Below are 14,924 nucleotides of genomic sequence, written 5' to 3'. Positions count from 1 at the left end.
TGAAGTCACAACTGCACAAGATAGGGCAGAGAGAACTCGGAATGCCAACACCAACCATTTAATTGCTGGATCAGTCCTAACCTAAAGACTAACCTACATCTGGCATTTTCAGTTCTATAAAATTTCATTAAGCCTATTTGGTTTTTCTGACCCCTGAATCCAAGATTAAGTGATAGTATGTTGCCACTTACCTCAAAGCCATCCTATTAAGGTCTTATTTCAAAGTGCAAAGCTTCTAGGTGCCAATGTGTAGGTTGTTACTGTCTGTCCTACACTAACCATTCCCTTGGATGCTAAAGATGTTTGTAGATTCCAGTTCTTCCCCAGGCTCTCTCCAACCCTTTCCCAAGCAGATAGGTTCACAACTTCCAAACACATCATTCAGAAGTTTTTAATAAACAACTTCATTATAAAAACTTTTTTTTGAAAATGTAATTCTGTAAAACATTGAAAAATCTACTTTAACAAAGATATGCCCTGTGCATTTTCTAATGGCACTTATATTTTACAATTAAAAACCTTGTTTTATATAAAGCCAAAAATACTCCAAGAGGTTATTCACTGTGTTTACAAAGTGCTAGAAGGTTTTTGTCTTGTATTTTTCTCTTTAAATAATCTGGCGTTTTGAAAGAGTGGCTCCAAAGCCTTGACCACTGGGAGGGAGGGAGGAAGGAAGGGAGCAAGAAGTGGTGTTTCAGGAGCTCTAGTGCTGAATATTCAGAGGTGGAGAGGTGCACATGGGGAGAATCAGCTAAGGAAGTCAGCTTAAATCCGAAGAAACCGGACTGGAATACTTCCTGCAAACCCCTCCGCAGAGGCACTAGGTTACCATGGTGAGCGCTCCTCCTGTCAGAACTAGAACACCCTTTTCCCTGCCCTCAGACCCTACTCTCCAGTGATGAAGGTCACAGCCAATTCCTTCCACAGCAGGTTCAGAGCTCCAGGAGAGGCCAGGGCGGGGTCCCAGAGGAATCTGGATTTTTCTGGCCAACACCTGCCTAAGGCAAAGTTTATTACATAAATATCCTTGTTAAAAAGCAAAATATTGATCCTGTACAATATAAACTGTTAAAAAAATTTCGTGCTTACAAATAGCTCCTAGATAAGAAGGGAGGTGGAAAGGGGAGTAGAAAAAACAGCTACCAAAAAGAAGGGAGGGAGGATAGAGGGCTACTAGAGGAAAGTTTAGGGCAGTGGGGGAATTTCAACTTAGGACAATATCTACGAGCAAAAAAGTAATCACACCTGCTTCCCGGATTTCCATTAATAAAATGCCATTTGTAAAAGGTTGGGGAAAAAATTCATTGGTGCTTCTTTCCCTATCTCTCACCCCCTTAAGATGTGCCCAGACCCTTTGTGCTGACAGAGTTGGGCATGCCATCCTCTGGCCTCCAGGACTGCACTCAGCTGTGACCAGCTACTGTGCAGGATGGGAAGTGCCTGCCCCCATTCAGGGCAGCTCATTGCTGACAGAAGTTAGAAGAGACGGTGGGGAATGGGGACATCACACCCCTTTTTCCTGGTCCTTATTTGGTCTCTGCCACATGCCATGGCTCCTGTCCTGGCCAGATGCCCCTCAGGCTCTCATGGCCTCAGTAAGGGTACTAAGTGGGTTTGGTACTGAGTGTAGGATATGCTATTATTCTTTGAACAACCAGGCTAATAAGGCTTTTTTGTTTGTTTGTTTTAATTAAGGAAAGGGAAGTTTAAGAAACAGCTGGGTGGCTATGGTAAAAAAAAAAAAAAAAAAAAAAAATGGTGAAGGCAGACGTTCCTCTGCACCAGCAAAGTTCACAGTGATAGGGAAATTCCTTGTGGGTGGTCAGGGCATTGAAGGAAGAGGTAAAGGGGCAGGATGGAAGGAGAGGAAAGGCAAGGCTCCAGTTACAAGGTTTTAAATATTCACTCTGCCTGTCCTGTGAGTTTCCCAACATCACTAATGGAGAGGATTCAAGGATGGGACAGGAAAGAGAAGGCAAAGAGGAGGGGTCTCCTCTAACAGCCTGAGACTATATCCTGTGGCCAGAGGCCCATTTACCTCTGTAAACAAAGGGTGTACGGAAGGTGACAGGGAGGGGGAGGATTGCTGGGTCTAGTGATGAAGACCAGAGACAAGGAGAATGGCAGCACTGAGTCCTGCTTGGATCCTCACATACCATTTCCTGTAATACGAGTCCCAATAACATGCACAGCATGCAGGAGGTGGCTGCGTACCAAGGCGGACGCTTTTAAAAATAAACTTTAATCAGTCCCTGGGACTCACTGAAACTAATTTTTAGAAGCAAATCACCTAGTCTGATTCTAACTTTGCCAGACATTTTTATATCTGGTTTTGTTTTTTTTAAAGGTATCCCAAGCTACCCTGCCTAAATCAAAAACATGCTTATTCACTCCACATTGCTTCCAATCAAGGGCTAGGGAGCTACAGTTTAAGGCTTTCACCTCAAACAAAGAGTACTGGCCTGGTCTGAAGCAGAAGCCTGTGTCTTGCACCTGCTCAGTTTCTGACGATATACCAAAGTTATTTCTAGACAGAAGGGTGAGGGGAGAGGACTAGGAGGAGACTGAGGCAGTTCCTCAGTAGTTTGTCCTGAAACCCTAGTGGAGAAGCCAGCACGAGGCACACACCGAGAGAAGTGCCCAGAGACTGCTGGCTGCATCTGTAGGAGTTAACAGTAAAGAGGTAGGAGTGTGTTTCTGAATCAAGAGTGGAAGTATCTCAAAAGGATCCCACAGTGGTGGTCCCTGAGCTACCTCCCTTCCATGAATGGGAAGAGTGCCCATGCAGAACTGAGATGAAGGATGAGGTTTGGCTGGGCAAGGGCTGTGCTGTCTCTGGCAGAGCCCCACAAGTCAGAAGAACTTATCATTTGTTGCAAGAAACCTTGCTGAGTATTGGGGACAAAACTGGGGGAAGCCACAACAGGAAAGTGGAAGTTTTTTGATGGAGAGCAGAAAAGCCTATGTACAGTGGCCCTGAGTCCAAGGAAACTGCAAAGTAGAGAGAGGGACACTGTGGGTAAGAGAAGTTTGGTGGGAGGCAATGATGCACCCACAGATTAGGATTTACCGATCGATCTGCCCAGTCCCAACTTCCTGAAAACTCTTCCTACGATTCTACAACTTCCTGGAAAATGGACAGGTAGGAGAGACAAATGAGGGTTCACACCCTCTCCTTTGCTTTTCACACCAGTCTAGAACCCAAGTCCCTCCTAAGACTAGTGATAACAGCTCATGATGTTCAGGGTTGGGGTTAGGGGATGGGGAGGTGATGGAAGTGGGCATGTCTTTCATTTCTTCCCCGCCCCAGTTCAAAAGTAGGATGAGGGGATCATGATATATACTTGGAGAAACACAGAATTGCAGACCTGTGAGAAACTGCTCCAATCTTCTTGCCTGTCTCCTGCAGACACTGCTGAGGAAGGCAGGAACGACACAGTCATGGAAGATGGCAGAGACTGAAGCAGTCCAAAGTCAGTTTATTTCCCCACAGGGGAAAAATATGACCTCAAGTGAAGAGAAGTCAGCGAGACCCGACTCCGCCTTGTAAACAGGGCTCCGGTTAACACCAGGTACCAAAAGGTTCCAGCTGGTGCCAACTGGAATGGACTGGTGGGAATGAATTCACGGTGTGTAAACAATGTTCACTGCAATCATTCTAAGGCTAACAGCTCGGCAAGAGAGGTGAAATGGTGAGTCTGAAGCGACTGTGTAAACAGTAACGTTGCTGGACAACACTGACTGAAAATGTAGGTGCTGGTAAAAGTGGGATGGAGGTGGTGAGGAAGAACAGAGGCCCTCTCTCCTGCCCGTTCATTGGAAGCAGGTGATGGAGCCAGGTGACCCTCTACAGCAGGGCCTGACCAACTGCTATGGAGTCGGCAGGTTGGGACCAGAAGGCGGGCTTCTTCAGCTATTTTTCTCGAGGTCATCCAAAGTGAAACCCTCTGTGTCTCCAACAGGTCTCCCCATTCTCCAAAGAGGAGGAGGTTCTGACACTTTGGAGAAAGAGAGGACTAAGTGTGGCTCCCGATTCAGATTAAAAAAAGTAAAAGTAAAAATACCTGAAGTCCTATAGTATGCGATCTTTTCATGGGGTTGGGGCTCAAGGCTCCTCCTGGAACTGATCCTGGAGCCTGAGCCCCCAAACCAAGTGCTCCATACAGATACTGGAATATTTTCTGTTTGAACCCAGCTCTGAGAGCTCAGCTGCGTTTACAGGGCATGCAGATGGGATGGGTACTGAAGCTCCCTGACAGAGTCCAAGACTGAGCTGAGGGCCTCCTTGGGGGCTACTGGAATGCCTGGTGGAAACGAGGCAGGGTGGTGGTACTCAGGCCAGAGGTGAAGACAGGAGGCAAGGAGTGCAGGGGCCCAAAGTTCAGAGGTCCCCCAGCTCCCGGGGAATCTTGAGGCTGAGCTTGCAATGTGGTGAGCAGGGGCTGTGCCTCAGCCTGGGAGTAGCCCATGACCAGGCCTCCCGTGGCCCCAGGTGGGTTACACGAGGGCAGGTTGAGTGGAAGAAAGCCCAGTAAGTGGGAGAAGTCCACATTAGCAGCGCAGAGGGCCTCAGAGAGGTTGGCGGGGCTCTTGGTGAGCAGTGCTTCATCTAGGAGGGCCGCAGCTGCCGCCGGCTGAGGTGAGGCGGGCTGGGGTTCAGCGGATGAGAGAGACAGGCTTCCAGGAAGCTCCGCCAGAAAACTATCCACCTCCACTTTGGGCAATTTGTCGGGCAAGTATGAGGTAGATCCAAGTTGGTATTTTGGAGGAAGCTGAGCTGGAGAAGAGATAGGTGAGGATTCCAGAGGGTAGCTCATACCCATGGGCAGCGTGTTATGCACCAAGGAGTGTGGCATGCCCGCGCTGGGCATGGTAGGGATGTGGGTGCCATACATGCCCATGGGTAACATGCCTGGGAAGGCCTTGGGCCCCATCATGTCCCGAGAGGCCATGCACAGCACAGGACTCAGCTCTTCCTTCACACTGACTGTGGAGCTGCAGCTGAGAAGGCCTAACATGTCCACTGGCTCTGTCTTAATCTTGAGCAGCTCCTGTGAGTGGCTCTTCTTGACATGCCGTGTCAGATGATCCTTGCGGCCAAACCGCTGGGCACAGTACTGGCACAGGAAGTCCTTCCGGCCTGTGTGCACTACCAGGTGCCGCCGCACATCCTTACGAGTATAGAACCGCCGGTCACAGTGGTCACAGGGGTGCTTCTTCTCCTTGGCACCCCCTGCTACCCGGCGTGAATGGGCCTTCAGGTGCTCTAACAGGGCCTGGGTACTCTCAAAGGTCTGCAGGCACACCTTACAGCTGAGGTCACCGCTGCTAGCGGCATGCATGGCCAGATGACGCCGGTAGCCCAGCTTCGTATTATAATTCTTACCGCATTCGGAACAGTGGAGAGCCTCCTTGTTGGGGTCATGGGTCTGCAGGTGGTTCCGGAGATGGTCCTTGCGGTGAAACATCTTATCACAGTACATGCACTGGTGTGGTTTTTGGGCTGAGTGGGTGGCCATGTGCCTGGGGTAGAAATGGTAGAGGAGAAAGATGAGATTCCAAGGGCTGGCCAGACAACTGAGGTAACTATTAACAGGGAACTAGATATAAAAATTACGGTAGGGTGATGCAATGCAATGGGTGGAATACCATGCCAACTCTGTTCTAGATATCCTTGCCCACCTGCAGAATCACACATAGGGTGGAGCAAATGAAGGCTTACAGTTATTCATATGGAAAATAATACAATAACCAATAATACAAAAGTAAACTGTTCCATGTACTCACAACTGTAAACCTGTTTCTGCCCCACCCTATATGTACTGCTATTCTTTGCAGCATTGTGTACTGTAGCAAAACATCAGGAATAATCTAAATGTTCACCAAGAGAAGACTGTTTAAATAAATTATGATAAATTTATAAAATAACTCAACTTTTTTTTCTTAAAGATCTTATTTTATGACTCAGCTTTTTAAAAACAAAAAGGCAGCCCTGAGCCATGTGGCTCAGTTGGTTGGGTATCATCCTGCAAAGCAAAAGGCTGCCAGTTTAATTCCTGGTCAGGGCATATGCCTGCACTGCAAGTTTGATCCCTGGTGAGGGCACATATGAGAGGCAACCAATCGATGTTTCTCTCTTGCATCAATGTTTTTCTCTGTCTCTTTCTCCCTCCTTTTCCCTCTCTCTAAAAATAAATAAGTCTTCAAAAAAAAAAAAAAAAAAGGCAGCTTTCTACGTACTTACAGGAAACAAGCTTCTAAAATATAGAAAGTGTAAAACAACAAGACAGAAGAGTGCATACAGACTGGTACTATGCATATAAGAGAGGGAAACATATCAAAGTTTGCATGTATGTGCTTTAAACATTTCTGGAAGGATATAAAAGAAATTGACAACATTGGTTGCCCTTGGGGAGAAGAAATATGCAGCTGATGGGTGTGATGGAGCATTTTCATTGCATATCTTTTGGTATCTTTTTAATTTTAAATTATGTGAATATATTTCCTTTTTAATAAATTGTATTTAAAAAATTTTAAATGACAAAATAAAGGGAAAGTGAAATATATCTAAACTTCCTGATCTGGGGCTGAGTCAAAAAAGGAAGTTCAGTATAGTGTATGTAATATAATCCCTTGTTAAAATAAAAAGGGAATACATGTTTGAATGTCTCAGCAAGGACACATAAGAAAGTGACTCCCCTTCTCCCCCCGCAGCTGCCTCTGGGGGAAAGAACAGTGACTTCAAGTGTGAGAACAATTCATTTTTCACTGTATGCCCATTTTTACCATTTAAACTGTCTGCCATGTAAACTAGCAACATTTAAAAAATATTTTCATTTGCCCTGGCTGGTGTGGTGCAGTGGTTTGAGTGCTGGCCTACAAACCAAATGGTCACCAGTTTGATTCCGTGAGGGGACATGCCTCAGTTGCAGAACGTGTCCCCAGTTGGGAGTGTACAAGAGTGCACACACTGATGTTTCTCACCCTCTCTTCCCCTCTCTCTAAAAATAAATAAATCTTTAAAAAAGAAAAGTTTTCATGTTATAGCACCCTCGTTTCCCTTGGTTTACCTGCTCCCATCTGGCTGGAAACCAGCTCAGAGTCTAGAATTACAACCCAGAGCTCCATAATACGTTCATAATTGCCTCCCCAAGACTTTCAGGGCCCACCATTTGCCAGGCCCTGTGTGAGTTGAGTCATTAACCTTGTTTTCCATAAGAGGCTAAAGCATAGAGCAGTCCCACACACCAGTGAGTAAGTGGCAGGCGCTAAATTTAAGCACAGACCTTGAGAACAGGGTTCACTTAGGCATGCCACCACTGTCTCTAGTATAGCACTCAGTGATCCTTTCTATCTGAAGGGCATCAGACATTCCATTATTCTCATGCTACTCTCATGCTCACACCTATAAGGTTACTATTGACCTCCTGGGACGTAACTGACATGATGATGTATGAGAGCAAAGTGCTGAGTGATCCACAGTCCACTTCCCTCATTTTGCAGGTGAGGAGGCGAAAGCCTGAAGAGGTTCAGTAACTCACCTAGGATCACACAATGACTATGGGTGGAGTCAGGGCCTTGCCTTCTAGACTAGGACCTTTCTTGAAGCCTCTCAGTGACACCCAGTCTGTCCCTAAGGTCATCTAAGAGCAAGCTCTCCAGCACTTTTCATCAGTGTGACTCAAAAAACACATAAAAATTTTCAAAAAAAAAAAAAAAAAAAAAAGATCTAAAAGGACAGCTGCAAATGGAGTCCACCTAAGACACAGGAGCACACAGAATCAAAGCATTCCTGAGGACCACAGAACTGTCATGAGGGCAGTCCTGGTCACATACCCTGCTACCTGTTTTAGTTCCTTCCTATCAACTGTTTTCCAGACAAGGAACTGAGGCTTTCTGTGGTTATCTTGTTCATATATTTACTTGTTTGCTATCTGTCTACACTATTAGGACAGTAAATTCAAGGAGGGCCAGGCTCCCATCTATCTGTGCATGGTGTGTAGCAGGAGCTCAATGAATACTAGTTTGATAGATGAATAGATGAAAAGACTATGCGTCAGGCAGTCTATATCATTTGTAAAGGGCATGTTCGTGTTCCTCTGATAGAAAAGCAAGGATAAAATTAAAATTGCTTTTAAGCAGACCCCTCTCTTCAAAGCTGCTCTGCCATATCTGCTTTATACCAGGGCTTTCACATTCCATTTCACTTTAGCAAGGGTTCTTGGTCATACAAGTTTCATGAAGGACATTGACCCAGAGGATACCAGGGACTCTACAGACACAAAAGTAATAATCTGAGTGACAGGCTGGTCCAGTAGAAGAGGCACTATAGGACCTAAGAAACTATGTGACCTTGGGTAAGTTACTTCCCCACTCTGAGCCCCCACTTTAAAACTTATAGATAGGGCCACAGTGACTCCTTTTTCTCCTAACATACTAAGATTGATTCCTAATTTCTAGCCAAGATTTTCACCATAACCTTACAGGACAGGGGAAAGTAGCACAGAAAAAAATGTTCAATATAGTTTGTTCATGGCTATCTGATAGTGGTACCCATCATATTCTAGTGTTTGAATAAAAGCCACCACCATTGCCCTGGCTAGTGTGGCTGAGTTGGTTAAAGCATTGTCCCATAGACCAAAAGGTCACAGGTTTGATTCCTGATCAGCGCACATACCCAGGGTGCAAGTTAGATTCCCAGTTAGGGCACATATGAGAAGGCAACTGATCGATTGTTTCTCTCTCACATCAATATTTCTCTTTATCTTGCCCTTCTTCTCTCTCTAAAAGCAATGAAAAGTCCTTGGGTGAGGATTAAAAACAAAAACCCACCACCATCATTTTTCACTATGTGATCCCAAATGGTTGGCGTTCAGGACATACTTATTGGAAAAATTAACCTCTACTCTTTTGCCACACTCAGTGGAGTTTCTCTGGCTTTGTCCTCCTGGAACCTCAGGACGGGAAGAGGTATAGGAGTGTCACCTACCTATACAGCTTATACTTAGAGGCAAAAGCCTTGCCACAGTGCAGCTGAGGGCAGCTATACGGTCTCTGCTCTGGGTGGGGGAGGCTGTGAGGTCTCAGCTTCTCCCCATTTGAGAAGGGTGTCCCCGAGATCTCGCATTGGCACTTCACTTGACTCTCCACCTCCCGGCCCCGAGGTCTGGGAACTAGTTTCCAGCCCACTTCCTCCTCCTGCTTTGCATCTTGAATCCAGGGGGGGACGCTGGTGAAAAATGTGGTCATGGCAAGGCTAACGGCGAAGGGCCATGTTACTCAGAAAGCCTCCCCATCGGCTCCACACAGGCTCTCTGCTCTGTCACGGCCTCCAACGCAGCCTTCAGAAAACAATCTCTTCACCTGAAATATCAGAATACCTGGTGTTAGGGAGTCCAATACAATGGAAACAGAGGCTCTGGAGGCAAACAGAGCCCCGTTCCAATCCCAGCCCTTCCAATTACTTATCTGAGCTGTTCCCTCATTTACAAAATAAGGTTAATAATCTCCTAAATCATAAGAATGCTCTAAGAATTAAATGATAATGAATATAAAGGATTCAGTAACAGGCTGGGCACCTGATAAGTGCTTAGAGCTTACTATTATTACTAGTACCGCTAGGCTAACAGGAAGCAAGATAATCTGAGGAAATAAAAACCCTAAACTCCAACCTTTCTCTTCTAACTTCTCTTTGACATTCTTTGCACTAAACTTGTCCACCTCCTCTTCTTCCTCTTAACCCTAACTCCCCCTCATCCACTATTTTCCACAACTCTACTTCTCATGGAGGTGCTAAGGAGCAATAAAATGCCCAAAAGGCAAAAGAGGAAAAGCAGCAGCAGCCTTTATTTAGCAAATTTACACCCTGAAAAGTCATCCTCCTGAGCCAGATGTGTTTCTTAGCGGCACAACACCAAGAGGTTCTATCTGAGGAGGCAATAGCACACTAAGCATCTCCCCTGATCCTTTCTGGTCCCACCCTGCCCTCTACCATCTCTCTGAATCTCTTGGTCTCAGGTCCAGACTATGCTTCCTTAGCAAAGCCTGTCCAATGCCCCAGGCTGCTGAGTGGCCCCTCCTACAGCCCTTCACAGCACACATGCATTTCTCCATTACAAGCAGGTAACAACACACGTGCATTAGAACGTAGTCTCTTCCACTGAACTCTGATTCTTTGAGAGCTCAGATCTTATCTCTTTCATCTCCATACACCTAGCATCTAGAAAAGGACCCTCAACTTTCTTTTAGATGAGTATATTAGTTGTTAAACGTAAGTTGATTCTCATAGGCTTAACTTAGGCTCAAGAAGTTCTGGTGTAAAATGGGTTTATCGCAATTCCAGAGTGCGGAGCCATTATCCTGAAGTCTGATGCTTTCTTTTGTTAAGTAGAAGAGGAGAGAAAGGGGGGGCTGGAGCAAGGTGATACTACTTCTTTCCTGACATCAACTCAGAGGAAGTGGATGGGAGTTACCAAGCTGAATCTCAAAAGTGGGACAGGAGACCCACATTCACAAACTAGTCACAGATTACCTATCACAATGCAACCTGCTACAGCAGGGACTCCCTCTGAAGAGGTCATGACAAAATACGGTTACGAGACTTCTCCACATGAAAGGAGCAAAGGGGATATCGAGGAACTGTCCAAAAGAATCTGGGGAGGTCTCTAACCACACAAACTAGCTGTGGGCCACAGAATGCTTGCTCAGCTCACTAGCACCTGCTGCTTACAGTGACCATTCACCCAACAGACTGGCTGTGAACAAGATGATAGGATCATTGGGTTCATGCCCTGGAGAGCTTTGCTCATCATTAACATGAGCTTCGCTCTGTTCAGGAACCATTCCACTTGCTGAAGAAACATTGCAATGTAATATGATCAACGTTTCCCCATCACAAGTGGAGATTTGCCTAGAAAGATCTGCACAAAGGTTGGCTACATTCTACATAAGTCACATGCTGGTGAAGCGTAGGTAGCACTGAAAACTAGTCCCACCTGAGCCTTCTAGTCAAGGCATATTTTACCTGCTTCACTATAAACCTCAAAGGCCTCTGACGTCTAGCTTTCATTAAGTATCCTCCTTTATCACAAGGGTGGAATTACCTGTTTATAACACCAGTGATTACCACGCACCTTGGAATGGGGTAGAGAGCAAGCACAAGTTTGAAAGTCTAGTTTGGAGGGGATTTCCCCTACCTTCAAAGTCAAATTCTGCTCCCCCTTGATGTCTGAAATCAGGCACCTCAACCTCTGGAAAGTTGGGAATGGCAGGCAGCCAGAGGGAAGCAAGTTGCGTCTCTGGCTAATGTGAAAGGGGAGCATAGCCCTGGAAATTCCGCACAAACTCAGAAAGAGAACAGTACATCCCCCGCCTCCCACACGTCCACCTCATCTATTCTCCTGAACAAGCACAAACAAGACTGAGCAGTTTAGTATGCTGCTACTGAAAGAGTGAGTAATGGGCTTCTAGGAAACAGGCTGGTGGTGGCTAAGAGCTCACGAGGTTGTACTCAGAACCAAAGGAGGAAGGCAGCAGCCATGTGCTTGCCTTGATCTGCATTTAATGGGGCTATGGCTTTAAAAAGAAAACAGCCAACACCCTGATCCTATTCCCCCTATGCTTTTAAAAAGGCACAGCGGAAGTCCTTACCTACAGCCACTGAAAGGCTACTGGATAACCAAAGCTGCTAGTGTTACCTTAGGAAACCTTTCGGGAATCTAGTCTCTCTCGCTCTGTCCTTTGTCTGCAATCTCCTCTCATCCAGAAAAATTCCTAGGCTTCTCTCACATTATCAGGCCTATTCCTTCAGACTTCTTCCTCAACAAAACTGTCAAAGAATTCTTTTCTTTCAAAGCTGCTCTTCTGGTCTCACACGCTAACTTTAACTACAGAGAAGCTGACAGAACCTGTTCCCATAAAACAAACACAATCAATCCCTCCCAGTCACTGGTGTTACTCAGTGTATTTTCATCCTAAGATTCTTTCTGGCACCTGATCTAAAGAGGGAGGTAGCATGGAAAGAACCTTGGACTTGCTATCAGAAGAGTGGCCACTTACTGGCTGTGGAACAATGGGCAGGTTATTTTGTTTCTCTGAACCTCAGTTTCATCAATTTCTACAAGAGAGGTTTACTGGGAGCATTTGAGATCTTGCTTCCCAACACTGTCCTCAGTTTGGCTAAAATAAATGCTTATAAAAATTCAAAATAAAATAAAAGAGATTTATTATCCTTACCTATAATATTCACATGGAGGATTAAGTGAAATAATTCTCTTGAAAGCATCTGATACAGAAAATGTGTGAATACATGCAGTGTTATCTCTGATATCTAAATTGTGTCTGCCTCTTTTCCACGTGGGGCCTGAGTAGTACTTCTGTCCCCCCGCACCTCACCCCCTCTTTTAATGTTACTCTTTAGACCTCAGCTTCCTTCCCTTCCTAACATCTCCCCAGAACGCAACCTTCCCCTTTTCTCCTCACAATTAACCCTCAGACATCCCCTCTCATCAGTCTGTCTTTACCTTCCTACAATACCATATCCTGGGCCAGAGCTCTCTCACTTTAGGAATCTCTGCTATTATTAAGACTCCATACCCCAAATACAAATGCCTGCTGAAAACTCTGTATGGCCACCTTTAGCAGATGAAAGGACAAATTGCTCCCTACTCAGTCTGTTTGTCCTCTGTTGTGAGCCATGATTCCTGCTGCCTTCTGATGCAACTAGTTTTTATGGTGTTACATCATCTCTATAGAAACTGCGTTCTTTCTCCATTATTAGCCTGTTTCCTCATATGTAAAGCTAAAAATACTTACCTCACAGGCTTGTTGTAAGGATTATGTTAGTCAGGTATGCGAAGAGCTCAGCATAGGGCTGGTCTGCTGTAAATACCCAACAAAAGGCAGCCATTATCTTTGCCTTTGTATTGAGTTGCATATTCCCACCTTCTGCTGCCACACTTGAATTCTCTGAACCATCTCAAAAAACTGTTGAGAAATAGCCCTCCTGCAGCAAGGAAAGGGTTAATCTCTAAGTGTTCTTAACTAGAGAGACCCACAGAGGATTAACAGCTCCACTTCAGTGACTACCCTAAAATAGCTTTTATCCCTCCTGCCTAAGAGCTACTTGGGGATTTGAAGAACTTAATTCAACACCTGCTGAAGAGGAAACACACCCTGGAACCCGTTCCTTAGGGTGGATAGAATCTTCCCTTAAGCAGAACCCAAAATAGCAACTGGAAAATTATAAATAGATTTAAAGAAAAAAAGCCCGGTCCTGACCTGCGCACCAGAAACAAATCCAAAAGACACACTGACTGGATGGAAAACAGTGAGAAGAATGAAAATAGTCACCCCCCCCCCCACTGCCACCCGCACACTCTCTCACACACTCGAGTGGTAGGAGAATTAAATTACAGAGAGGTTGGAGTCTCAGTAATTTGCATCATTCCAAGGGACATCAAACTCGATTACCAGGGGTTGGATTTACTCTTGGGCTGCTAGTTCTGTCAGTTTAGACGGACCCTCTCAGGGGTGGCCTTTGATTCGCTATTTCCTCTCGTTCCTGCTGCCCCCCACTCCTGAGGAGGCCTCGGTAAAAGGGCTGCAACTCACTACAGCCCCACTTTCATGAAGAGAAAACCTGATAGATACCCACCCCCACCTCTGCCCCGATCTGGTGGCCTCACCTTGGGGGGTGGGAGGTAGATTAGAAACCCAAGGCCAGCCTCTCTATCAGTCCTAAACTGACAGATGCAAAAACACCCGAACCAGGAGACAAGCTACACTGGTAGGTTAAAGCCCCAATAACCCTCTTCCCCCTCCCGCCCCCCACCCCCGCCCCCGCCGGGCTGAGGCTATGGTGCAGGACTGGATTTGCAGGGAACAATCTGGTTCCTCCAGCAACTTCTAGACCACCCCACTGTGTGGTGGGAAAGGTTACATTCCCCTGGGGCTGGGAGAGATGGGAGTGGACTGCTGCCGGGGAAGGAACAAATTCAGGGGTGGGTCTGGAGATCGCAGGTATAGGAAGAAAGGGTAAGTATGGCAAAGAACCATAAGCAAGCTAACGGATCTCTAAGGGACCCCACTCGCCCCAAAAAGAAAGAGACTGGGGGATTACAGGGACTGAAAGGTTCCAGAGAACCACAAACATATTCCCCGAATTTTAAAAGTCTGGAAATGGGTATCCGGATGAAATATCTAAGGTTAGGGAGTACAGTCACTGAGGAGGAAACTATAGGTCTTATTAGGGTTCTCCAGAGCCAGGTATTGGAGGGAAGCCTGAAAAAAGGACTGTGAGGTTCCGGAATATGAAAAAGAGTAAAGAGCGGACTATCCGGAGCAGGGAAGGGGGCTCTGTGGGTCTGGTAGGCGTGTCTGAGGGGAGGGAGCAGGTGCAGCTTATCTGGGTCTCCAGGGACTCTCGGGGTCGGGGGTAGGGGACCCTTAGGGTTGCGTCTGCAGGTCTCGGAAGGGAGGGGGAACCAGTGGAGTTTCTCAGCGTCCCTCAGGCCCCAGGTGTCGGGTCCGGGGAGAGTTTTCGTCACCCTGGGGCCTATCTGGGCCCGGGCTGACGCAGAGGGGGCCCCGGTTGGGGGTGTGGACGACCGCGCCGAGGGGCCCAAGAAGAGGGGCTCCGCCGCTCCGGGTGCCGGGCGCGCGAGCGCAGCGAGACGGCCTCCCGCCCCGCTCCCCGCCGTCCCCCGGTGCCCTCGCCGGCACTCACCACGCTCGGGCTCCGCCAGGCCCGTTCAGGCCCCGGTAGTGGCGGCGGTCGGGCCATTGTACGGTGCATTGTGGGAGCCGCGCGAGCGGGCGCTCGGGCCGTGGAGGGGGCGGTGCCGCGGACTCTCTATGGTCCCGCCCGCCCGCCGGCTAGAGCGGCCAGGGCGGTGCGCGGGCGGTGCGCGGGGACCGTCGGGAGC

The 14,924-nt window shown here is 47.0% G+C and overlaps 1 protein-coding gene across 1 annotated transcript; it reads right to left on the bottom strand.

Annotated features, from left to right (window-relative positions):
- Positions 1–1,613: 1,613 nt before the first annotated feature.
- PLAGL2 (PLAG1 like zinc finger 2) lies at positions 1,614–14,788 on the bottom strand. The gene is made up of 3 exons (XM_054573899.1): positions 14,726–14,788; positions 8,990–9,363; positions 1,614–5,523 (listed from the first exon to the last, which is right to left on the bottom strand). The coding sequence occupies exons 2-3, from the start codon at positions 9,247–9,249 to the stop codon at positions 4,293–4,295; spliced, it is 1,491 nt and encodes a 496-aa protein (XP_054429874.1). The 5' UTR covers positions 9,250–9,363; positions 14,726–14,788; the 3' UTR covers positions 1,614–4,292.
- Positions 14,789–14,924: the final 136 nt, after the last annotated feature.

This window comes from Pteronotus mesoamericanus, unplaced genomic scaffold (assembly GCF_021234165.1).
Source record: "Pteronotus mesoamericanus isolate MK-2021 breed Mesoamerican mustached bat unplaced genomic scaffold, CSHL_Meso_final contig_25, whole genome shotgun sequence".
Lineage (NCBI taxonomy): Eukaryota > Metazoa > Chordata > Mammalia > Chiroptera > Mormoopidae > Pteronotus > Pteronotus mesoamericanus.
This window is presented reverse-complemented; position numbering and strand designations above follow the sequence as displayed.

Coding starts and splice junctions, on each gene's coding strand:
- PLAGL2 (XM_054573899.1), bottom strand. CDS start 9,249: ATGACCACATTTTTCACCAGCGTCCCCCCCTGGATTCAAGATGCAAAG. Junction 5,524..8,989: donor TCTAAGTATAAGCTGTATAG/GTAGGTGACACT, acceptor TTTCTACCCCAG/GCACATGGCCACCCACTCAG.